The sequence below is a fragment of the Callorhinchus milii genome, unplaced genomic scaffold (assembly GCF_018977255.1).
Source record: "Callorhinchus milii isolate IMCB2004 unplaced genomic scaffold, IMCB_Cmil_1.0 Scaffold22, whole genome shotgun sequence".
Classification (NCBI taxonomy): Eukaryota; Metazoa; Chordata; class Chondrichthyes; order Chimaeriformes; family Callorhinchidae; genus Callorhinchus; species Callorhinchus milii.
Window position 1 is genome coordinate 5195959 of NW_024704763.1, and position 25513 is coordinate 5221471.

The following is a 25513-nucleotide window of genomic DNA, read 5'->3' on the forward strand; positions in this document are numbered from 1 at the left end:
TCAGCCCATCGAGCCTGTTCTTATATCTGTAGATGGTTGGCTAGGACACCAGAACAAACTCTCCTTTTTCGAATAGCATCATGGGATTGTTAATGTCCACCTCTGAAAATGTAGCAGTCCCCAGACCTCGACTAATAATAATAATAATCCTTCATGTAGAGCCTGTAATGTTGAAAATCTGGAAGTACTTCTCAAGTAATTATGATTAAGTGAAGTGACTATGTATTTATAGGCAAACTTGCAGTTATTTTATGCACCTAAGGTTCTCCCAAGGAGCCATAAAGTAAATGACCAATATATCTACAGGATTGTTGGCCAGGATATGGGAGAAACTCTACTTTTCCAATAACACACTGGAATTTTTAGCATCCACTTGAACGGGGTCCCCATTTTGACACTATCTCAAAATGCAGCAGAATCCTTCAGGACAGATGTTTTCTCATCTCAGTTTTAATTTTAAGAATATATCTCCCTTATTTTGGATCTTTTTTTTAAAACACCTCAACTAGATCCTCCTTTCACCTCCGCTCTAGGGAAACCCCAAGTAGCTGATCACTCATCATTGCTAAGCTTGAGTTGTTGACATGATGTTGATATAACTGAGGGGAACATGAAACGACAGGGAAAGCAGATGCTTAAAGATGATCGATTCTAGGTTCAGACAATTTTATAAATTGCTTTGCAACAGGACCCTCTAATTTCTATGCGGCTTCTATCTGTCTGTGTCTCATTGTGTCACACACCTTTGCAGCACTATGGCATGGTGCATTTATACTAATTTAAAAAAATTTTTTTTAAAAAATTCTAGTCTGTTTGAATTGCTTGTTACAGTTTGGGTAAAATCTGAAGGTCAAAAAATTGGAAATCCTATTTTTCATATTAGAATATCAATGTGTACCATACATGAAAACCTTTGTTAAACTCGAACATGTAAAAATGGTCTCTGCATCAGTATATTGTTCATTTCATTCAAGGATTCTGATTGATGGATTTCATGCATCCGTTAAACATGTGTGCATCCCATTCTCTCAGATTTTTAAAATTATTTCAGTAACTCGTGGTTTAATATTCATCTGGTTTCTAGCATTGAACTCGTGTTGTGCTTGGGACAGTGATTGTTGGATGGGACAGTGTAGAGAGAGAACCTTAGCTGGAACTTCTTGAAAATTTATTTCTTGGACACTGATATTTCCCACTTTGAGCAGCCCAAAAAAACAGCAAGACAAAATAACCCATGAAAATTATTTGACCAACATTTATCTACATGTTAACGTCCTGATTATGCTTGATTGTAAGGTGTGCCTTGAATGCATTGCCAGTTTATTTCAGTTTTGCTTGTGAGATTTCACTACCTCTTAATCTAATTTCTCTGCCTTTTCTCCACATCAGTTAATACCCTTACTTCCTTAGCATTTATCTCCATTTTAAGCATCCTCACAATTTTGCTTGTGTGGCCTTCTGGAGCAGTGCAATTGACAATCTTGCAACATTTGTGTTAGAAAATGTTTTCTGATTTGACTTGTTACCAACTTCATTTTAATTGCAAAAGTATGTCCTTTGGTATTCGATCCTTTAACAGAGGGAATACTTGTTTCCTAGCTTGTGAGATTTTTTGACGGTTTGTTTTGATTTGTACTCACATCCGTGCCATGCCCCTGCTCTGCCTTCTCCCACCTCCACAGCATTGCCCACTGCCTCTCCCTCAAGCCACAGAAACCTTTATCCGCACATTTATTAATTCTATGGTCGACTACACCAGGGCCCTGCTTCTCGGCCTTCCCAACTCCTCCCTCCACCAGCTGCAGATCATCCACAACTCTGCAGTTCGTGTCCTCACACGCACCAGGCTCCATGATCGTATCACACCCACCCTCGCCCACTCCACTGGCTTCCCCAAATCCTTGTCCTCGTCTTCAAAGTCCTCCACGTCCTTGCTCCTTCCGACATCTGTGACGTGCTAACCCCATATCAAACTGCCCGCTCCCTCTGCTCAGCATCCGGCCTGCTCTGCCATCGGCGGGCGGGCCTTCAGGCTCTCTGCCTCCACCCTTTGGAACTCCACTCCACAGTCCCTTCCCCTTGCACAGTCCCATAGCTCCTTCAAGGCATGTCTCAAGGCCTTCCTCTTCGACCGCACCTTTGGCCACCCTCCTCTCCTTGCCCTTCACCCCTTCTGATCCCAACTCCCCACTTGGGTCCAAATCTCAGACTGTCCAGCGCCTTGGAACGTCCTCCTGACGTGAAAGGCGCTATAGTAATTTGTTGATGTTGATCAGTGGAACTTTGTTTGAATTAGATCGTTTGATAAAGAGACTGTTTAGATTCCTTTTCTCCAGCAATGATCTTTAAACAGCTGAAAGCGACAATTCCTGCCCATTAATGTTCTTGGTAGCATTCCCTGAGTCAGGCGGTAGTGCAGAAAGGTCACAGATCTTGGGGAGATATGTTGCTTGTGGTATGTCTGATTGTGTGGTTCACACAGCCTGTTTTTGTGCTTCACTGATCCACAGAAACTGTAACCCTGCCAGCTCTTTGTCTTGAATCTTTCTGAATCGCCTAGGCCTCTGTGCTGTGGGACCTCAACCCTGGAAATTAAGTTTGTTGTAATATGGTTAATATTGTACTTTAATGTTTGTGCAAAAAGATCGATAATATATTTACACAATGCCCTTTTCTGAATGTGACCTTTGTGAGCAGTGCTGAATTTGAGGTGTCATTACTGGAGGTGCTTCATCTCCAGAGTTGAAAGCACAGGGTTTGGCTACCAAGATGGAGGCTGCTTATCAATGTCCAGCTTGATGAGCAATAACAATGGGCCTGGCAATGGCAGTGCACTGCTATCTGCTCTGTTTACTTGGACCTTGAGCTAAATTGGCCTGACCTTAAAATGATGGTTTGTATTTCCTGCTGTTAGCCAATCGATGTGTTCCATCCACCACACAAGACTTGCACTTCACCTTACCCGGTGGATTGACTATTCAGAAACAAAACATGTTGCACTTCCTCTGCACTGGACAGTTGAGCATTCTTGAGATAAGTGTCAGTGTAGAGAAAATCTCCCTGACTCCCCCATTTTCCATACTACAACTTCCAACTACTTGAAGGCCTCTTGAGAGAAATAAAGAATTTAGTGCTGCTCTTTGCGGTTTTGTAGGGTAGATAGCTCCCACAAAAAGTTCACTTGAGGCACTTTTCATTGAGGATTCACCCAGGGAGTTTATATAGAATTTATTATTGATTGAATTAAAACCTCCCAGATTAAATCTAAAATAGCATCAAATCACCTCAAAACAGCAAAAAGCACTTTTACAATTATTACCATTCAGTTACTGTTTTTGTAGGAGTGCACAGCAGGGTCCTGCAAACACCCTTGAGTTGCATGACTAGTCTACCTGGAGGATTGATGGCTAGGATATGTGAAAGACTCCTCTTTCTCTTTTTGGTCATAGGATCTTTAATAACTTACTTCTCCAGTGTACTAGTGTGTTAGCCTGGATTATAAACACACGTTCCAACGTTGGTTTTGAGCCTACAATCTCCGCAAGAGTGTTATAGACTAAGTCAAAGTGTCTAGATGAAAGGAAAGTGTGCCTTAATCTGTGGTCACTACTTGTTGCTTCTCAAGTACAGGTAAGTGAGGTGGCTTTTGCCGAACCTATCAGCAGCCAGAAAACTGGCCAGTATTCCACTAGTGCCTTATGTGAGTCTTGGGGCTATCTTGAATGTAGCTGGGGTTAGGAATTCTAAGATGTCACTATACGTAAGTTACAGTAAGAGGTGCCCAGTCCCCCCTCATATTCATCTCACAGTCTTACCTTTGTTTCCTGAGCAATGGATCATCCACGTATGTTTTTTTTTTTGCATATGTTGATATTCCACCCTGGTTTTGTTTAGTTGTATTGTACGGTTAGAACGCGAAAAGGCTGCATGGTCACTTTGGTATTGGGAGGGGGGGACTAGGACTCTTGCTGCCCCCATATTTTGGAATTTCTCTCTGTCACCCTCAGTGTGCTTTTATTTAGTTGGATTTCCTGGTGGGAAAAAGCTGTGCTCGTGGCAGTCCTAAGCACTGGTGGGCTAACAGCCTTTATTTTGAGGCCTGTGCACGAGTGATGATGCAGATTTAGAAGGGCTTCAGGATGTGGGTGTGTAGATATTCCACGGAGACAATCGCGCTGTATTCAGATTTAACTGTGAGCATAAACTAGGTTGTGGGTGAGCCTTGACTGACTGCTTTGTTCTTCTAGTTGAACGCTGAAGAAGGGCTGGTTGACCTTCCAGCCTGGGTAATTATGGTTTTATTTAGAAAAAAAGCTTCCTTTTTTACACAATAGATGCAATAAAATGATATGTACGTTGGTTTCACTATTACCTCAGTGCCATAGGGTACAATTAGAGGTACATTTCTCTGAATATTGCTAGTCTGTACCACATGTGTTGGCACTCGCACTTAGAGAGACTAGTTTGCACACTTTCACACTCAGAGCCCTGCTTGCCCACACTCCCGGGGCCTAGCAGCCAGTCTCTAGCTTTCTGATGCATCTGTTGAAACATCTTTCCCATTATCTTTTACGTATTCCAAATAAACAACTGGTTATTGCATAATACTCACTGGGATGTTGCTTAAAAATATCGCATTCTTCATGTTCGCTGATACACAAATTGGCTAATCAGAAATATGAGCCAAGATATATAGCTGGAGTATTTTTCCCATCTGCAGATGCCTCTTGGAGCAAACCTATTTGTAGCACAAGGGTTAAATGAGAACATTTGTGTGTATATAGACCTAGTTGTAATGATGTAGACATAGATGCTGAATTTCACAGCAGCATGAATCATCACCTTCAGCATCCAATGCCTGGCCTCCACAGTGAGAATGTGGTGGATTATCTATTTGTTTGCGTGCAAGTGTGCTGAGCAGTGAAGACTGAAATATGTTTCCTGGGTGGGGTTATTTGCACACAACTGGTTGGTGTCTGCTGCTTGCACCACGCTCCCTGAGCAAAGGTTAGCATGTGGCGTATTGCTCTGCCTAGATTCTGAACTGATTTCATCAAACAATCATTAAAATAGTGGATGCCCCTGCCCCAATGAGGGTTTAGTATCTACATGCTTACTCCCTCAATACATTGACCAGTATTCAGTCATTCAGACCGGACAGAAATGATTAATTGGTTCCTCATTACATAGTTTGTGAGGCATTGCTCATACCGGATGAGACATTTGCCTATATAACAATCACTACATCTTAAACTACCTCTTTTTGGTAAACGCTTCGCGCTACATACCCATAGAAATATACATACAGAAGAAGGCCATTCAGCCCATTGTGTCTGTGCTGGCCGGTTTAAGGGCAGTCCTTTCAGTCCCATTTACTTGTTCTTTCTCCGTACCCCTGTAGTTTTCTCCTTTTTAGATATTTGCCTAGTTCCCTTTTGAAAGCTTATATGAATTGTGCCTCAACCGCTGCTCCTGGCAGAACATTCCATAATCTTAACAACTCACTGTGTGCAAAACAAATTCTCCTACACTTACATGATAATCTCAATAATACATGCATTGTTTATTTAGAAATGACTTGCATTTTTATAGTCCTACACAGTGAAACAGCTCAAAGCGCTTCACGGTAATAACTGCTTAGTGTAGTGACTAATGTAGGTAAATTCTGCAGTCACTTTGCACATAACTAACTCCTTTGAGGATTTGTTGCCAGGTCACCGGGAGAAACTCCCTTCTCTTTTTGAATAGTGTTATAGGATCTTTAACATTCATTCATTCATTCATTCGATGTAGCAGGCAGGTGAGATTTTGTTTTAGCATCTCATGTGAAAGACAGCATCTATGACAATGCAGTATTGCACTGTGGTCTCAGCCTAGATTATGAGCTCAAGTATTGATAACCATATTCTTCTGAATCCAAAGACCAGAGCAACTGACTCAAGCAAGCTGACGCTTTGGCTCAGTCGGTAGATTCCCTTTTGAATATAATAATAATCCTTGCATTTGATATAACACCTTATCACATCGTTATTGAATGACATTAAACTGCCCCTGTGTCTTGTGATTCAGGTCGATGTTAAAAGATCCTGTGCCACCATTTCAAAGAAGAGGTGGCAGTCTCCATGTTGTTTTGCTTGCTGTATTTGCTACATATCTGTCCCCTAATTAGAAATTAATTTGTTTGAAACTTTTGGAAGAGTTTTTTTTACAAAAGAAGCTACAGAAATATTAGTTGTTGGTATTATGAATGACCTGCCTAGGTTGGAGAGCCAGGGCCACGCTCACTGGTTTGATGGCAATTCTGTATTCTTTTTGTCGTTACGACATTTAATGGGCACAGCTGTAATGTAATCTCACTCCAGAGAACAAACACTGAGCTCTGGATTTAACTGCCCTCTGATTTGATGGACAATTTCTTCCAATCTTCCACAATTTCTTGCCTGGATATAATGAATTGAACCAATGTGGTTTTTAGAGCATCGTGCTCTTAGCGTTTCATGCTGAGGTAATCTGGTGTTATACATACATGATCTTGATTTTCAAGCTAATTGCATTTCCAAGTGACACTGTATTAGGGGGAACTGTGGAATTGGGTGGGGGGTGTCAGCCAAGACCTTGTGAAGAAAACTCATCAGGGTATGCATCTAGCGCAGTCACTGTCAAAAGTTCAATGCAAGATAAATGCAAGTTATCATTTATGAAGTAAATTTATGAAGAAGTAAAATTACAATACAAATATAGTCCTTGTACTGGGTTGAACTTGCCAAGGGAGAAGTTTAGAGAGACCCAGCTGTGTTTGTTGACTTGTTACTCATCATGTTGAAACTGCGTGAGACACCAAAAATTCAGCATGCTGGATTATATTGCCAAATGAGTTCAGAACACCTGAGGTCATGCTCAATGTATACAATACTCTGGTCACGCTATCCCTTGAGTACAGTGTACAGTTCTGGACACTGATATAAGCATCGCCCGGGCCTTAAAGCAGTGGTTCATAACCAAAACAAATTGTGTGGCCTCAGTGTTTGCAGCCACCAACATTTACTCGTGGCAGAAAACAGCGTGAGGCTTTCGAATTGAGCAGTGTTAGTCAAGTGAATTGGGTGAATACTGTAGAACTAGTCTGACCATAGAACAAGTGTGGACTCAAATGTTAAGTGCAACTTAAATTCACAGAGAAATAGTTAGGCTTAACCGCAATTCTTTCTACTTGTACAGTGAGTACCTTTTGCTAGGAAGTATATTAAGACATCTATTGAGTTCAGCGGTCCATTTGGGTGTGAGTTTAGCAATAAGTGGAATTCAATAGTTTGAAAATACATTAGGCTTTTGCTCCCCGCGGTGTGGTCCCTGGGTGCATTCTCCAGGGGGATGTATAAAGCTCAGGTGTACTGTGCTGCACTACTTGCTTTGATGAGATTGTCTTTGTTCGGTTCTTAAGGGGAGAACTCGATTCTCTGGAATGAGGAGTGTTTGGGACGCAACTAATTGTTGGCAATCGCTCACTGGTGTATCGGGGCAATTCAGAGTGGAGCATACTGCAGATTGATAGTAGACACCTTGTTACACATTCAACTGGTGCTAAATGATACTCAATTCTACCTGAAAAGTCTTGATTGCGGTCTTCGCATTTGAGAAAAATTACAGTGTGTAACTCTATTCCCTTTTCCCTCTCCATCCCAGAATCCAGCCACTATTACAAGGATACTTCTCAGCCACTTCAACTGGGATAAGGAGAAACTAATGGAGAGGTAAGCAATATGTGGATATGTACAGTGCAGAGGTATCTGCTTTGGGAGGTAAGAATAGTGTGTGCTTTATTTAATAATTGTCTCATTTTACTTGTCAGTGTGCGTCGATGTTGCCAATCTTGTATCTGATGAATTGTTTGAACTGAAGGGAAGCCTGGGTGGTAGCATTGCTTGGAAACTAATCCTGTATCCTCGCTGCACATTCAAAGTAACTAATCTTACCCGAACAATGCAAAACACCTTCTACTATAGTATACATCCTGGTGTACAGTTTAGAAACAACTGCAGCAGCAGCTGGAGTCAAAAGGTTCCTAGGAAGTCTGTGTAGATGTATGTAACAATATAGATTCCAGATTTTGTTTGTGAGAAGCTGACTGCTTGTGGCCTCTTCAGAGGATACATGGTCGTGTATCCTCTTCAGGGGATACATGGTCATGATGATTGGATGTGAGCCACCTTATCTCAATACTTACTCAGGCTCAAAGTGAGCCAAAGTCAATAACAGTGGAGAAAGATTAACGATCACATTGCCCACTGACCTCTATTCCAAGCGATTTGTAAAGTTTCAGCAGTTTGAAATATTTATTGTCCGGTTGCTCACGTCTATTGTTGGAGCGAATAAGCTTCTCCTCCTTGACATCATCAGCCACATCCCTGTTCACCAACCGGTGATGGGTTGCACAAACAACCTCATTTGAAATCCTATTTACTTCTGAATTCTACAGTCTCAAGCCATGCAGACCGGTAGCCTTCACAACGGTCTCTGCTTACTAACGACTTACACTTATGCATATTGTACCTTAATATGCTTAAAATAAATAGATTTTTCAGTTACTAGGAGTTGATTTTTGTGTACAGTATCCAATTATAGTAATAATCCTTGCATTTGATATAGCTCCTTATCACATCATTGAGACGTCTCAAAGCGCTTCACAGAATATACTGTCAAGTGAATTGTATGTTTTGAGGGTCAAACGTGGCAGCTAATTGTGCATAGCTGTGTCCCACAAACAGTCATGGAGTGAGTGAACAAATTATTTTTTTCATTTTGAAGGGTTTAAAAGTGTCCCCCTCTTTCCAGCAGTGACTATATTGGGTCTTTGTGTGCCTTTGATTTCATTCATTGACTGCATAATTCAGCAATGATTTCAACATTTTGAGCTGTTCTTTGGATGACATGGCTCTAAGCGGGAAATGCTATTAGTGATCATTTCTAAAGGAATTGGCCACTGAAAGCAAAACCCTTTGAATAAAATGGAACACTGAGCAATTAGTGTATACCCTTTTCTGGGCATCACTCTTTGAAAACTGTCATTTAAAATATATTACTTGTGCTAAAGAAAGCACTGAATCCACTTGTAAAACTTCTTATTAGTCAGGCTTGCTATTCGAATCACTTCCCACTAGTCTTCCTAAATTATCTTACAATGTGAAACCTTTTTGAGTTGAGCACTGACATTGTAACAGTTTGATATTTTACTATAGAACACTTTGAAGAACGTTGTGGAGATTCCCCACGGAACCACAGTCAATTTAACCAACCTATTCTGCCCTGAAGTTTGTAGTTTCTACTTTGAATCTCCCAGTCCTATTGCATGGAAAGATCTTAGAGAGTAATTATGGGCACTTTTCACTCAGTACTTTCTGTACAAACTATTAATAATGCAGTAATATGAACATTAACAAAAATAAATTGACTAGGCACATCATACATCATAGTTTTGGTACTTTCCTACTTTAAGTGATTGTTGAGTTCATGGCCATAGATCTGTAGGGCCTTCAATGCTTCAGTGGTTGAGCTTTGTAATGAGATTAAGCAACAAAAATTGAGGCTTTTTTGGATAGATGTTAGGCCAACAAAGCTAACATTTAAATGGGCAATGTTTTAAAACTCCAGAGAGAGGAGGAGTTCTGAATTACTAATTGCACTTCTTTTGGCTAGATAAACTATTCACCTGTATATACTGAATGTACCGTGCCTTCTCTTTGACCGTGCCTTCAGCTCCCCTCTCGACTCTCTTCCTCCTCCTCGCTCCCTCCCTTCCCTCCCCTCACCCTGACCATTTCCCCCCTCCTCTCTCCCTCCTTCCCTCCCCTCACCCTGACCATTTCCCCCCTGCTCGGGTCATGACCCAACTGTGCAGCGCCTTGGGACGTCCTCCTGACGTGAAAGGCGCTCTATAAATGGAATCTTGTTGTTGTTGTTGTTGTTGTTGTACCAACTATTTGTACAAAAGTGACAGTGGGATTCCTTCACTGATGGTCACAAATTCAATAAAGGTGCAACTCTGACAATAACAATAAGTCAATGAAATGTAACTGTTTTAATATTACATGGCACCTGTGGTCAGCTGAGTAGCTTGAAGCTGTAGGGGTCTCTCCTTTGTAGAGTAAGACATTGGAGCATGTGGCTTTAGAGAAGGGCTATAAAATTCCTGAGGTACAAAAATGTTCTTGACTCACATCAGTGTGTGTGTGAGTTTATATATACACACTCAGCACCCAGTCTCCTCCATCTAAAGCAAAGCCTATCAGCAAATAGATATTAGTGTCTATCTATACTAATAAAATGACAATATCTGTCTGCGCTTCAAGAAGGATCTCAATAACTGATTGACATAGAGATTTATACCTCGGAAAAGTCTTGTGTCTGGGAGTGACGTTGGCATATTTGTTTTCAGGTATTTCCTATCGTTCATGCATTATTTGCAGTTCTGGGTTTTTTGCTGCAGTGGCCACCAAGTCAAAGTGGTGCTGTGGCATTGTGCGTCACAGAGCATGTATGTACCCACACACTTCAGTTACACCTGGTGGCCGTGCCTGCTGACTGTGGCATTGTGGCATCCTGCGTCAAAGAGCACGCACGTAGCCAAGTGGCGGGGACACAAATGAAGCTAAGCTGTGGCAACAACAACAAAATTACATTTTTAAAGCACCGAGTTCTCGCAAAAGGAGTCCTCCCACAAGAATCCTCCCAGATGAGTATAGATAAAGATGAAATGTCTGTCTTTGTGTCAATCTACATTCCATATTGGATCCTTTGGTTGCAAGCGTTGCTGCGACGGGTGCAGCTATATATAATGTCTCTGTGTGTGTGTATATATATATATACACATTTTAAAAAGTAATGTGCTCCTTGGGAATGAAGGTGACAAATAATCATACTTTCAAGCAGCTAGGGCTCCTGTGACTGGCACGATCTTTTAAGATTCGCCCATACATGAAAGAAGTGGAAATAGAAACTGATTATTTGGGGTATGTAACACTAGAAAAACAAGGCATGAAAAGCTACCCGCTTTTTATAACAAGGCAGTAAATTCTCGTGGTGGTGATTTATGTTAAGGTACATTGTGTTTAAATGGTTTGATTTAGTAGATACTGAAAAATAAGAGTATCTTTGGTAATGTAACTGTAAGCTCTGTTTCCCACAGGTACTTTGATGGAAATCTGGAGAAGCTCTTTGCAGAATGTCATGTAGTAAACCCTTATAAGAAATCTCGAACACGTCAGATGAATACAAGATCATCCTCACAGGATATGGTTTGTGCCATCTGTTACCTGAATTACCCAAACTCGGTGAGTCCATTAGACAGGAGTACAGAGCATCATTTCCTGGAACCATTTGATGGCTCATAACTCTGTTTTAGAAATTTGAATGCTCATCACTGCTGATCTACTAAGACTAAAGCACAGTAACAGCTTTGCCTAAGTTGTGGGGCGGTTGTGTGGCCAGGGCGGGAAACAACTCACCAAAGTCTGTCGGTACTATGCCGTCTATATCACTGGATACGTGATAGGCCTGTGCTTTGCCATATCCCTGCCATTTAATTATGCCCATGGATGATTCTTTATTACCGAACCTCAAATGTTGGAAATTAGTATTTTCTCGTCGCCTTTAGTGATTTTTGTTTGCTTTACCTGAGCGATGTGCTCTCTGGCTGCAGCCTGCAACTTCCATTGTGCATAGCAGGAACCCAAGGCAGTGATAAACCTCATGCCAATGTCACGCATTCACCAATTAGCCCCTCATTCATACATGGTCTGGGATTGAAATGGGGACGAGTTGCACACTGTGAACAGTTGGACTTCCGATGACTGCACTTAGTATCCTTTTCCTGAAATCAGCCGATCACCTCCCCAATCAGAGGTGTCATTAATCAAGAATATAAATCTTGGGAAAATATGCAGTCAGATGTCAATTATCCAATTGGGTGAAATCACTAAAACTGACTGGACATCCTGTGATGCCTCCCTGAATACCTGTAGCATAAATTAGGCTCCATTGTGAATTTTTACCTGATACAGTTAATGGAGGAAGGGATACGTTTAGAACTCTTCAGATAAAGGGCATTTGATTGCACTTTGTCAACGTTATAGAAGCTGTCTGCCATGTTGCAGGCTATATCAGTGATCATGTTGGTGCTGAGGAGGAAGTGTTCTGTAACACTGTGTCCTATTGTGTTTGCAGAGCATGCCCCAGGAAAGAGCTGCTGCGTTTGCACAGCGAATGCTGCTATCAGTGTGGGGCAGGACCAAAGTGTACAGACAGCAAATAATTTGTGTAGTGTAATAAGGATAAACTCCAATATGAGCTGCCTTTGTCTGAGACAGTATCTATGTGATGCAAATGCAGATCAGTCTCCTTTCTTCTTGCTAAATTCTCTCCCATTTTTCTTTCTTATAGGAGGTATGATTGTGCTCCATTTTTTGCACACAAAGTGTCAGCACTTCCTCCATGTTATACATAATAAAGTGTGCAAGTGTAAAGTTTGTGTGGGTATACCTATAGGGGTAAAACATGCAACATTTCATAATGGTTTGGTGTATTTATTATTATTGAATCTGTTAAGAAACAGCTGAAGTTCAGGCAAATTGTTGCCTGGTTTTGAGAATGAACGCGTATCCAACCAACTGAAGCACAATGATAGGACCCAAAGTTTTCTTAGCGCCTGATCGCAGAGAATAATAATAATCCTTGCATTTCATATAGAACCTTATCACGTCTTCGAGACGTCTCAAAGGGCTTCACAAAATATTGTGTAAAGTGAATTGACTGTATATTTTGTGGACGAAACACGGCAGCCAATTGCACACAGCAGTGCCCCACAAATCGTCGTGGATTGAAGTGACCAATTTACTATTTTTTTAAGGAATTATTACCCACGTAAAAGCAATCCGACAATCATCTAATAACTGGGTTCCTACTTACTGCTAGGTAAACAGAGGTTTGTGGAGTAAGGAAACTTGCCCAACATTTCGCCCTGTGGGGAATCGAGCCCAGGTCTCTTGCTTGCAAGACGAGTGCTCTAACCATTGAACTACTGGATTCCATGAATAGCAAGTTTATGCAGATAAAAATAGGGTGCTGATATCCTGTGAAGTAGCACTCAAACGTCAGGTTTCAGTAAGAAGTATTCTTGGCCAGGCTACTACTCAAGATGGCTGTGAAACAATTTTGAACAGAGGCTTTGGACTAAACCAAGGTGCTGAAGTTGGCAGAACTGAAATCAGTATTGAACCGGTTCAGTGTGACTTTCGCATTGAATCTGTTCTGAAATGTTGCACTTTTCACCCAATACAAATGCTTTTGTATAAAATGTATAGATTGAGAATAGAGTACCTAGTACCTAAAGCAACAAGAAGGTAGAAACCAGTCTCATATTCTCTCATTAGAAAGAAGAAAGTGGGGGGTCTGGAAGCGCCACTAGGATCTCTAACTCTGTATCAGAGTCCCAGGTAGGGTGGAGATTATACAGCTCTGTATAGTAAGTGGGGTGGCATGTAATATCGATTATTGAAAATATTGCAATTCCTAGAATTGCTAATCGTATCGATATTGCGACTAATATCGATCTGAAAATAAATTCCTCCCCCCTCCCCCACCCTTGCTGCTTCCAATCTGGCCTCTAAACATCCGTTTTCTTAAAAAAAAGCACCTAGTGTTTTTCATCAATGGGAGACATGGTTAAGTGTGCGAATATTGTTTTTAACTCAAATGTCGATCAATAATTGATGTGAATTTTCCATCATTCTGCCACCCCTAGTATAGTATAGTGTTGTAGTTTGCCTGAGCTTACCTTATAGTCTACCATATGTCCATATCCCTACCTCCCCCAATACCACGTGGACTATTGCTTCCGTGACTGACGAGATGAGGTATTGCTGATCCATGTTAAAATATGTGTGCGCGGGTGGGGGAGAGGGGAGAGAAAGAGCTGATCCAGCGTATCCTCTTCAGCCGGTTAGAGTGATTTTGCCTCTTTGTCTCTTGCTTTTCCTTTGTATGGTCAGCTCCAATCGATTTGCTGGGATGAAAATACCCTCTGTTCCTGAGAGATGATGTTGGACTGCTTGGGTGGGGTGGGGGGTTCATTCACTGGTTCAGTTAAGAACTAAATCATTGAAATTGTGACAGTGGTTAGTCGTGCAATTGTACTGTGGTTAGGCTTGTTTGGTGGGTAGAGTAAAACATTTGTTGCATTCCTTTTTGTTTTGTAAAAATTACTTTTCATGATGAAATTGGCAGTGGAAAGCCCTTTCGTTGTGCATCAGCCTGTATTGTATGTTGCTGTAGTAGCTCTGACTTTGTGTTTCTGAAGTGGTCCAGTTCACACAATTTACTTCTGCCTGTGCCCTTTCTGTTTGCTGCTGTCTATTCTCTTCTCCCTATCCTCCTCTTCCCTTTCCCGTCTCCTGTTTATTCCATGCACAGCTGTGTGTCTCCTAATGTTCCTGCGGTGGCTACTGTCTTGTATCTCCTAATGTCCATGCTGCACACTATTTGTGTCTCCAATCTCCATGTCGTGCACCAGTGTCTGTCCCACCCCTGTTCTCTCCCCCGCCTCCCCGCACCCCCCCCCCCCCCATGTCAAAGCTGTGCACCGGCTTCTGGTTCGCTGATGCCAATGCCTTGTGCTTTTGTGTCCCCAATATTCATGCTGTGTGCCAGTGTCTGCGTTCCCAATGTTCATGCTGTGTGCTACTGTCTTTATTCCCCCAATATTTATGCCATGTGCCATTTTCTGTGTTAAAATCTTAGGTGAAGAGGTTTGTCTTTTTTCTACGTGTTGAGAACCAGTTCATGTGACGTTTGCCATGTTCCAGATGAATCTTCAGCTCGGGCTCCTGCACAGTCCTACCTGTGTTTTAAGCTATCTGCTTAAAACGCGGGTAAAACCTACAGTGGCTGCCTTCTGGTTGGTGCTAAAATAAACAAAAAGTGGTCAACCTTGTCATTTGGCAGCAAAATTGAAATGCTAATATTTGGCATTTGTTACTGCCACAAGCAGTAGACATGGATGGCACATGTCTTCCCTGACCCTGGTGAATGGCATTTCACTTCACTGTGGTAAAGTGGGCGATCTCTTCGTGATAACGGGTGCATGATGCCCTCCTGCCATAGAGGCTGCTTTCTGGTTTCGGCACAAGATTACAAAACCCTGGTATCTTAAGTACAATGTCCTCAATGTTTCAGATATGCCCATAGCTGGGTCTCTCTTGGTGGGACCCACATTCCTTCGCAGACTTGTGCAGCTCAGTAAGAGGATACTTCCATGATCTGATGAGCTATATTAAACGAAGGCATTAAACATGGTCCTAATAAGTAGCTTGGGGTAACCAGTTGCAAGGCTCACGAATACTGTGTGAGATAGCTTCATTTGCAGAGCAAGAATTGCTGCACTGTCTGATTAAACACACTGTCTATGTGTGATTGTGGAGAACACATTGAAGATGAAAACATGAACTGTCTTATGACATCCAGATTAATGTTTGTGCTTTTACATAATATCACAGATTTGAATTGCAGTTTCTGTTTATTTTTCAACTATTAACTCCTTCCCCGGAAAATTATTTCCATATTCACCAATCGGTTCCTGATCACTCTTGTCATTCCCCACCCCATTGGTCTTGCTGTTTAGCCCTCGGTCGGTCTCTCTCTCTCTCTCTCTCCCCCACACTCACTCATGTTTAGCCTTTGATAACACACACATTTTTCCAACTCTGTTCACAGTGCTTTGCTGTTCAGCGTTGCACACAAATTCATACAAAGGCCATTATTGTACTCTGGTCCCAACAGTTGGTTGAGGATTTTACTTCGCATGCTGTCTGTATTGAGAATATAAAGTCTGATCTCCTCAGTATAACAGCGAAGAGCAGTTTCACATGTCAGTCTCATTGTTGATATTAATTTGCATAAAGTCCACAAATTGGATAAAATAACCACAGTCATTGTGCTACTATTAGAGTTGAACCTCTAAACCAAGAGAGATCAGTGTTGGTCTGAGAGATGGACACCAAATGTACACAAAGAGGATTTCAGGAGAGTGGCTAAAGGCTTGGCCATTCATGGTGAGAAGGAGAGAGTGAGGATTGAGCAATGTACCTTCGAGAACAAATATTTCATTATTGCTGTTGAAGGCTCGTGTTTAGTCTTCTTCCCTGAATCATTCAGTGAATAAATACACTGAGATATCGCAATCGGACGTACAAACCAGAATGGATCCATGTTGGATCTCTGGTTCTATGCAGTTACCTCCTTGGGTGGCATGGTGTCTAGCGATCTGGTCATGGTTCTTGCTGCTTTGGCAACTCCTGGTCCACGGGTAATATTTAACATTTACCTCTATCCTCACCCGACTCCACTGGCTCCCCATCACGCTGGATACAGTTCTAGATCCTAGTTCTCTCTTTCAAAGCCCTCCATGGCCTTGCTCCCCACTACCTCTGCGATCTCCTAAACTCCCCCCCCCCCCCCCCCCCCACCAACCTGCCTGCTCCCTTCTCTCAGCGGGCTCTGGCCTGCTTCCCATCTGCCGCGTCGCCCGCCCCACCATTGGCTGGCAGGACCCTTTAGCCACTCTGCCCTAGTGCTCTGGGATTCTATCCCGCAGTCCCTCCACCTAGCCCCCTCGCTTGCCTCCTTCAAGACCCTCCTCTTTGACCGTGCATTTGGTCACCCTCCTCCCCTCCCCCGCACTCCACGCTCCCCAATCCCGACCCCCAGCTCGGGTCCGAAACACTGATTGTCCAGCGTCTTGGGATGTCCTCCTGGCGTGAAAGGCGCTATACAAATGTAATTTTGTTGTTGCTGTTGTTGTTAACAAATTGGGTGTAGTGCTGTTCCTGAATTGTTGAATGATTTGCAACATTGGCATGGTTTGTTGCGATTATGTTTTCCCCCAACTTTGGCCTGAGTTGTGTTGTGGTTCTGTGGCTATTTATGTCTCACCGCTTGCTTACACAACAACAAAATATGTTCACCAACACGCCAATGTCCACGAGTACAATTATTTATAGAGCATCTATTTTAGGCCTTTTAGTTTGTTAATTCTTTTAGTTATAGAAGGTTTGTATAGTCTATCATCCAGATTTCAACACATGGGCTGATCGAGGTGTTCGAAATTGAGAGGTTTTAATAAGGTAAATATTTCCACAGGTCAGTGAGTGGTAACCTTACGGTACAAATGTAATAGCAATGAAAATAGAAACTCCATAGGTTACAATTACTTTTACACAGGGGCTTATTAAGTCTTGGACTGCCTGGCCAAAAGCAATGGTTGAAGCAGAATTCATCATGGCTTGAATAGGATAAATATTTTAAAAAAGGAAAATATAGGAAGGACACAGGTATGATCATCCACATGGCCTCCTCCTCTAGTGCTGTGCAATTCTGTGATTCTATTAGATGTTCCCAAAGGCGATTGCACAATGAGGTCCTCAAGTCATTGAAAAGAACATTGTAGATTAAGTGCTGCAGCTAAAAACAATCACAAACCACTCGCAAGACTTGTCTAAACTTGAGGTACATCATCTTCTACTGAACACGTGGAAGACAATGAATCGGTTTTCAGCAATTAAATCTGACAATCCTGAATACTTCTCAGAAAGCAATTCACCAAGTTTTCAGTAAAGGTGTGTATTTGTATGCAAATTTGTGGCCAGTTTAGACAAAGCAATGCCCCACAGCAATTAAGTAATTCACCAATTGTTAATCTTTGAAAATGTTGGCCAGTGTTTTGGGATTTTTAACGTCCATCTGAACAGGCAAATAGAACCTCAGTTTAATGTCTCGGTTTAACAGCTGATGATCTGGAAATAAATAAAATTGTATATACAGCCCTGTAGAATGCTGTTATGTAGGCAAGTGCCAGCAGTGTCCCAAACAACAAGTACTCAAATATCCTGACACTTGGGAAGTTTTTTTTCTTTCCTTGAATTTGTGCCACTGTTAAGCAAATTAATTTACTACTGTTGGCTAATGAAACTGGATCAATGGAAGTAATCTATGGGAAACTGGATAAGCAGCTGAGAAGTAAAACAATAAGGAAGTAATAAAAACAGAAGAGTTAAAACGCAGTGGGTAACTATTCGTGGATACGATGAGCCGAAAGGCCACATTCTTTGCTGAAAATGTATGCTTAAGAATGACTGGAAGAGCAATGTTGCTGCATTTAACACTTTTAATGGTGTTCGGCTGTAGCTGGAAGTGGCTGTAGCATGGAATGGAGGTTTCCCAATGTTGCCATAGGGACTGCTGTGAGCACAAAAGGCTCGGAGAGTGTGTCCTGTGGTGCAAAGGGCAGGCACTTGCTAGTGCCCCAGTTTTGGGTTACATTTGCAAGGCAGCACGTGGAGTAATCCTCACACAAAGACCAAACATCACTGTTTAGATTTGGCTGTAGAATGAGGCTGTGCAGTTGACCTGCTCGTCTGCCTGTCGTCAAAAAATAAATTGCTTTGGGAAGGTTGTTCCCTGTACAGTTGACTAGTGATTCAAATTAAGATTACTCATAGGTAGGTGTGGTGTTTAGAAAAGGATCCTTGCTTTTTAAAAAAATTATTGCAGGCAGATAAATGGTCTGGCTTCATTCTTTGTTACTCCGGTTTTGTGCTGGAGAGGAATTCTTAACATGGCATACTGACCTCCTGTTTGCCCTGGTATGTCTATGATTTATGCAGAAACACCAGGATCTTAAGGGGTTTCAGGAAGATTTAACTAGAGTTGTGGGCCTGAATGATCATCTACTTGAATGAAAAGTAAACCGAGCATCTGAAGAAGATATCACTTTAAACACCATAAGCAGAAGAATAATTCGAGAGATATGGCAGTTTTACCCAATGCAAAATTTTGGTACTTAATCTCCTGTTCTGGAGATCCAATTTTCTAGTGCAAAATACAGGTGTTAGCACCTACTATACATGTTGACTTTTGTATGTCCAAAACACCATTTAGAAATGTTTTGAAGTCCCCACTATTCAAATAATGGTAATGGAATCATGAAAAGCAGGAGCCTAGACACTTGATATTCAGGCACATTGCCTAGACTCTGCTACTGTTTGCACAGTGACAGGGGTTTGAAATGGAACCGAGCCTCCTCTTTTGGCCCAGCATTTTTGAGTCTCCAGAACCGCAAAGTAAAAGCAGCATTTGATTGCCCCACTGCTGCTGCTATGGAGATGGCTGTGGGTGTGAAGCAAGAAATGTATCTGAACTAGGGATAAATATCTGCTTACTCTATAGCGTGGGTAGTTGAGTGCTTTGTTTGCTGGTTTGACAAAAACAACAACAACTTGTATTTATATAGTGCCTTACACGGCTGCACACTCAACCTCACTAAGCCAGTCGGGAACCTGGGTATCTTGTTTGACCCTGAACTGTCCTTTCTCCCCCACATCCGCGCCATGACCGGCACTGCCTATCACCACCTCCGCAATATTGCCAGATTCTGCCACTGCTTCACTCCTCAGGCTGCTGAAACCCTCATCCATGCATTTGTCAGCTAAAGGCTTGATTACGGGAACTCCCTCCTCATCGGCCTTCCCAACTCTTCCCTTCACAAGCTGCAGATCATCCAAAGCTCTGCAGCTCGTGTACTCTCACGCATCACCGTGACCCCATCACTCCCACCCTCGCCCGACTCTACTGGCTCCCCATCCCCCAGAGGATCGAGTTCAAGATCCACGTCTTCACCTTTAAGACCATCCATGGCCTTGCCCCCTCCTATCTCTCTGACTCCCTACCAACCTGCCCCTTCCCTCCGTTCATCGGGCTCCAGCCTCCTCCATGTCTCCCACCCTACCATCGGTGGCCGGGCTTTCAGCCTTTCTGTCCCCACATTCTGGAACTCCATACCAAGGTTGCTTCATCTCACTTCCTCCCTTGCCTCCTTCAAGGCCGGTCTCAAGACCCTTCTCTTCGACCGTGCCTTTGGTCTCCCTCCCACCTCTCTGCCTTCCCTCACCCCTACACCACCCCTCCCCCATGTTCGGGCCCCGACACCTGACTGTTCAGCGCTTTGGGACATCGTCCTAACGTGAAAGGACTCTATAAATGTAATTTTGTAGTTGTTGTACACGCTGGGTGGCGTCCCAGAGAGTTTAACAATGGTGGAGCCCGATGTTGAGCCGAGGAGGGGAAAAGGTGACCATAGGCACAGTCGTAGAGGAAGGTATTCAAGGCGCATCCTGAAAATGGGGAAAGAAGGGGAAAGGCAAAGCGATTGGGGGAGGGTGTTCCATAACTTCAGGGTATAGTGGCTGAAGGCATGGCCACCGACGGTAGAGCAGAGGATTCGAGGGAGCATAGGCAACGGGGAGTGCTTCTCACACTTGTGTTTAAATCCCTTCACTCTCTAGCATCTCCCGACCTCCGTACTCCCCAATCCACCACCTGGCGTCTCCGTACGACTTGCACCGGCCTCCTCCTTGTCCCTCGCAACCTCCTCCCCACCACTGGAGGTCGCATTTCATCCACTACCCCCAAAAACTCTGGAACACTCTCCCTCAATCTCTCCGCCTTGCCACCTCTCTCCCCTTTTTCAAGTCCCGCCTGGAAACCTTCCTCTTTGACCGTGCTCACGGCCATCCCTATTGTTGCAAGAGATTAGGTAGGAGTTAAATCATTTGAAAACTGATTGCGGACACACAGTCACAACTAATGGGTGATAATGCCATGTTACGGTACAGACCCAGCGGGCATGGTGACTTATGACATGGTGTTGTTCCATACATGCATGCATACATTACATAGAAAGTATGCGTCAGTTACAGGTTGTGTAATATTCCAATACATTTGCTATGTGTGTGTTATTGCTATTGGAACACGCTATTTACCAAACGGATGCTGCTGATAGTTGCATGCAATGCTGAAGTTTTTTGTATCCCCTGGTCTTTGCAGTACTTCACAGGCTTGGAATGTGGACACAAATTCTGTATGCAGTGCTGGAACGAATACTTAACTACAAAGATCATAGAGGAAGGCATGGGACAGGTAGGTACATTGTGATGCACTCATTTCCGATTCGGACATTGAAAACATTTTTGTATATACAACTAGTCTTTGGTGTCAGTGACCTGATAATTATTTTCTTTTTGCAGACTATATCTTGCCCAGCTCACGGCTGTGATATCTTAGTTGATGACAACACAGTTATGTAAGTACTGTTTTAATAGCTGAAAATTGCTTTGGCAGCACAAAGCAGTACAATAAGGCGTGCCTTTGTTGTGAAGTCTTATTTACTTGAAGTGCAACAAATGGTTAAGTTATTGATTTATAATGAGCACTGTAGGATTTGGGAGATTGCAGTGAGGTCTCTTTGATCAGAGTAGACACTTTGATGGATGTGGTCATGAGCACACCTTTACTCATGTGAAGATCATCAGCAGTAGTATCTGTGCTAATGGCTGGCTCACTCAGGTCATTGTTTGGTATTGATTCAGCATTAGAGCCTAGAATAAAATTACATATATTTTTATATGCCATCTGTCAAAGGCAGACTATTAAAATTCTGCTGATTTTTGCATTGAAAACTTTGAGCAAAACTAATGTTGTACAGTTTAGATGGACTGACGTGAAGTGCTAATGTGGTGATGACTTGTAGAAAATATGTGAAGACTGCACTTTATGTTGAAGTTCAATGGCAGCTTTGATCCAAACAATGCAGGGATTAAGTCATTGCTCATTGTCTGACAAAATATGAGCTCCAGCTTTGTTCCTCGTTCACGCCTGCCACTTCCCACACCATCTTAGATTTACTCGGCACGTCTGTCTTCTCTTTTCTTCAGTAATTAGAATAATTTCAATGAAAAGGGCTTACTGAAATGTGGCTTAATTGTGGTTGAAGAAACTAGTCATTCCTGAAGCCTTCATGACGATTTCTAGTCTGATCCTTTCACCCCCCCCCCCCCCCCCCCGCGATATGGCCAGGCGCAAGCCTTTTAGGACGGAAGTAGAAAGTAAGGAATAGTCTATTTATCTCAAATGCAATTTTCCCACATTTACACTTGCTCTTTCAAGAAGAAGAAGGAGACCCTTGAGACCAGATTCTGACTTGCTCATAACACAGAGCCAGCCTTGGTCAAAGTCACCAACAATATCCTTTTAGCCTACTACCACAGCTCGTAATATAAGTACCTCCTCAACCAATTCATCCTTCCCAGTCTCTTTACTTTAACCCACCTCCATTATCCCACATTTCCTGGGTCCACTCCTGTCCCAGCATCTTCATTCTGCTGGTCGGACATCAAATTCTGTGTACTTCCTTCAACCAATCATCAATAAAGCTAATGACTTGATTGCGCCTCCTTGTTTCAAGCTCAGAGTTCATCAACTGACTGTTCACTCAAGCTCACCAAGTGAGAATGAAACTGTGGCGTTTGTTTGACTCTAAACTCTTTCCTATATCTAGTCTCCATGACCAGAATTGCTTTCTTCCATCTCTGGAATATCACCTCCCACCTACTCTACCTTACCCCCTTACTCATTCTTAACTCTAGACTTGATTTCTCAAATGTTCTCCTCAAGAGTCTTACTAGTTTCACCATGCTAAGCTCATCCAGAATTCTCCAGCCCCCTATCCTCTCCTGTACTTGGCTTCACATGCCCATCACCTCTCCCCTTACCATGCTTCACTAGCTTGCTTCCCTGTTTATTATGGTGCTATAGTAACAGTGATGAAAGAAGGTTTTGGTTAGCACAGTAGCTCATTTCTATTTTGCTGGATGACTGATTATCCATATTGTTTCCTTATCCATAATTTTATTGGTTCATATTAGTGTGGATAGCTAGCTTTTTACTGAAAGTACAAGCTGGTTCTCTTAGTGATGTGGGGAGTATCTGTTTTCCAGTTTGTATTATTTCATAGAATCATAGAATTGTACAGCACAAAAAGAGGCCATTCAGCCCATCAAGTTTGTCCCGGCTCTTTGAATAGAGCAATTTATGTCAATCCCACTCCTCAGCCCTTTCCCCATAACCCTGCAAACCCGTTCTCCTCAAATACCGTTCCACCGTGTTTTTAAAAATTATTGTCGAATCGGCCTCCACCACCTTTCAGGCAATGCGTTCCAAATTCAAACAACTCGATGCGTGAAAAAATTTCTTCTCACCTCCCCTCGGCTTCTTTTAGAGACTATTTTGAATCTGTGACCTCGAGTCACCGACACACCCACCAGTGGAAACAGTTTTTCCCTTTCTAACCTATCAAATCCCCTCATGATTTTGAAGACCTCTATTAGGTCTCCTCGTAACCTTCTCTGCTCCATTGAGAATAATCCCGGCCTCTCCAGCCTTTCCTCATCATCAAGGTCCCTCATTCCTGGTACCATCCTCGTAAATCTCTTCTGCACCCTTTCCAATGCCTTAACATCCTTCCTATAGTGTGGTGCCCAGAACTGGGCGCAGTATTCTAACTGAGGCCTAACCAGTGTTTTATATGGGTTAATCATAACCTCCTGACTCTTGTACTCTGTGCCCTTATTTATAAAGCCTAGTATCCCATATGCCCTTTTTACAGTTTTATCTACCTGTCCTGCCACCTTCAAGGATTCATTTACCTGCACCCCCAGGTCTCTCTTCTTTTACCCCCCCCTTAAGATTGTATTACCTATTGTGTATGTTATTTGTGTATGTTATCAATCAAATGGAAATTTCTTCTAATATTTTTGCATCTTTCATAGGCGTTTGATCACAGATTCCAAAGTCAAGTTGAAGTACCAGCATTTAATAACAAATAGCTTTGTAGAGGTAAGCATACCTTCCTCGGAATAAATAATTCAAGGCGTAGGCAATGTATTAAAATACAGATTGTAAATTTGCCTACTGAATAGATTTGGTAATTGGGTCCCATAGCAAAATAATTTTAAAAACCTGTTTAAATTTGTGCATTGTCTTAAAAAGGATTATGTAGTTGGAACCTTGCAATCCTGGGTGTGTTATTAAATGTACAGAAGGATGCAGGCAATACCTTTCATTAGGTATTGCCAAGGATTTTTCAGCTTGTCTGACTGAAGCTTAGCCTTTCTCATGACCATGTTTTTTTTGTAACTGAGTGAGACACCAACAGCTGTGCTTTTCCATCACAGTGTAATCGTCTGTTAAAATGGTGCCCTGCCCCCGATTGTCACCATGTTATTAAAGTCCAGTACCCTGATGCAAAACCAGTTCGCTGTAAATGTGGCCGGCAATTCTGGTAAGTGCACCCACCGTACAATCCGTTTCTACATCATTGTTATTCTTCCATTTGTTGGGAGCGTTTGCACTTCTGAATCTTTGAAGGCTGATTTTCGTTTACCTGTATTGAATGCCTTTTTCCCCCCTAATTTTACAGCTTCAACTGTGCTGAGAATTGGCATGATCCTGTTAAATGCAAGGTGAGAGCCGGATGAATACACTTCTCTTGATGGGTGAAGCACCTGAGAAGAGTAATGAAAAGAGTAATCCTTGTAATGAAAAGAAGCCATCAGGAAAAGATTGGACCTACTTGATAACCTTTCCATAGCAAGAGTAATGCATGGCATTCTCCATTTGGAGAAATTTAATTGGAAATCGGACGATTTATACCAATAAAGGTCCAACTTCTGCTAAGCGATCCATTCCACTGAGTATTTGTCAAAGTAGAGGCCTCCTGGACTTGACACTCCCAGTTGTCTCTGTTGTGGCTATTGCACATGGACTAAGCTGAGGCACTTGGAATTTGATGTCGCCTTTGTTTGAGTATTCGAGCTACACTCCTTAAGTATTCATTGTGTATCTGCTTAGTGCCGAAGGACTCTACGAGTTGCCCTCTTTGTGGAGTTGCTTGACTGTAGGTAGTGGACTGAAAGGGATAGAGTTGGGCAGGTTTTGACCTCTACCACCTTAGTCTCTTGGATCTCCATTTGTCCTGGACCCAATTTAGTCGTCTAGAGCCTTCAAAACCTTCTCCCTATTCCTTTTAAGAATATCAACCCTTTTCCTCAGCAGTTTTATACATGTCTGTAGCAAGACCCAATGCCATGTGGTTGACCTGTGACTTCTTTCTATATTTTTAAATGGAACCTGATGGGAATGGCTAATTTATGATCGGAATGAGAAAAACATGTGATGACCGAAAACCCGCTCTTCACAACACTGGTGTTTCGGTGGTTGTAATGCGGTGTGTCGGGATGTAGGTTTCTGTCTAGGACTCCTTCACTTAGTGAGTTTTCTATCTCGACTCTGTCATTAGGAAGATGGGAGGCCAATGCGGGCAAGATTCATCCCCAATGGTAGGGAGAAAGCTATAGGACGGTGAGTCATCCTAGACCGCTCACGAGTACCTCCTAGCAACAGGCAGGCATAAGAACTTCAGACACCGATAACAAATTACATTTGTATAGCGCCCTTCACGTCGGGAGGACGTCCCAAGGCACTGGACAGTCAGGGATTTGGAACTGAGCGTGGGTTGAGGTCAAGAGGGATGGAGGGCAGGGAGAGTAGCGGTAGGAGGGCTGTCGAAGGCGGG

The 25513-nt window shown here is 42.6% G+C and overlaps 1 protein-coding gene across 4 annotated transcripts in view; it reads left to right on the plus strand.

The window, feature by feature from the left end:
* LOC103188676 (E3 ubiquitin-protein ligase ARIH1) overlaps nt 1-25513 on the plus strand; it is a 39210-nt gene that overhangs the window by 1769 nt on the left and 11928 nt on the right. For 2 of the 4 annotated variants that reach the window (XM_007908734.2, XM_007908739.2), the window contains exons 2-9: nt 7684-7751; nt 11183-11327; nt 13425-13487; nt 20929-21021; nt 21129-21184; nt 23709-23775; nt 24114-24220; nt 24359-24401. In XM_007908734.2, the coding sequence (XP_007906925.1) occupies nt 7684-7751; nt 11183-11327; nt 13425-13487; nt 20929-21021; nt 21129-21184; nt 23709-23775; nt 24114-24220; nt 24359-24401 (642 nt within the window). The remainder of the gene's footprint in view (nt 1-7683; nt 7752-11182; nt 11328-13424; nt 13488-20928; nt 21022-21128; nt 21185-23708; nt 23776-24113; nt 24221-24358; nt 24402-25513) is intronic. The other 2 variants (XM_007908745.2, XM_007908753.2) reach the window with 1 other exon arrangement.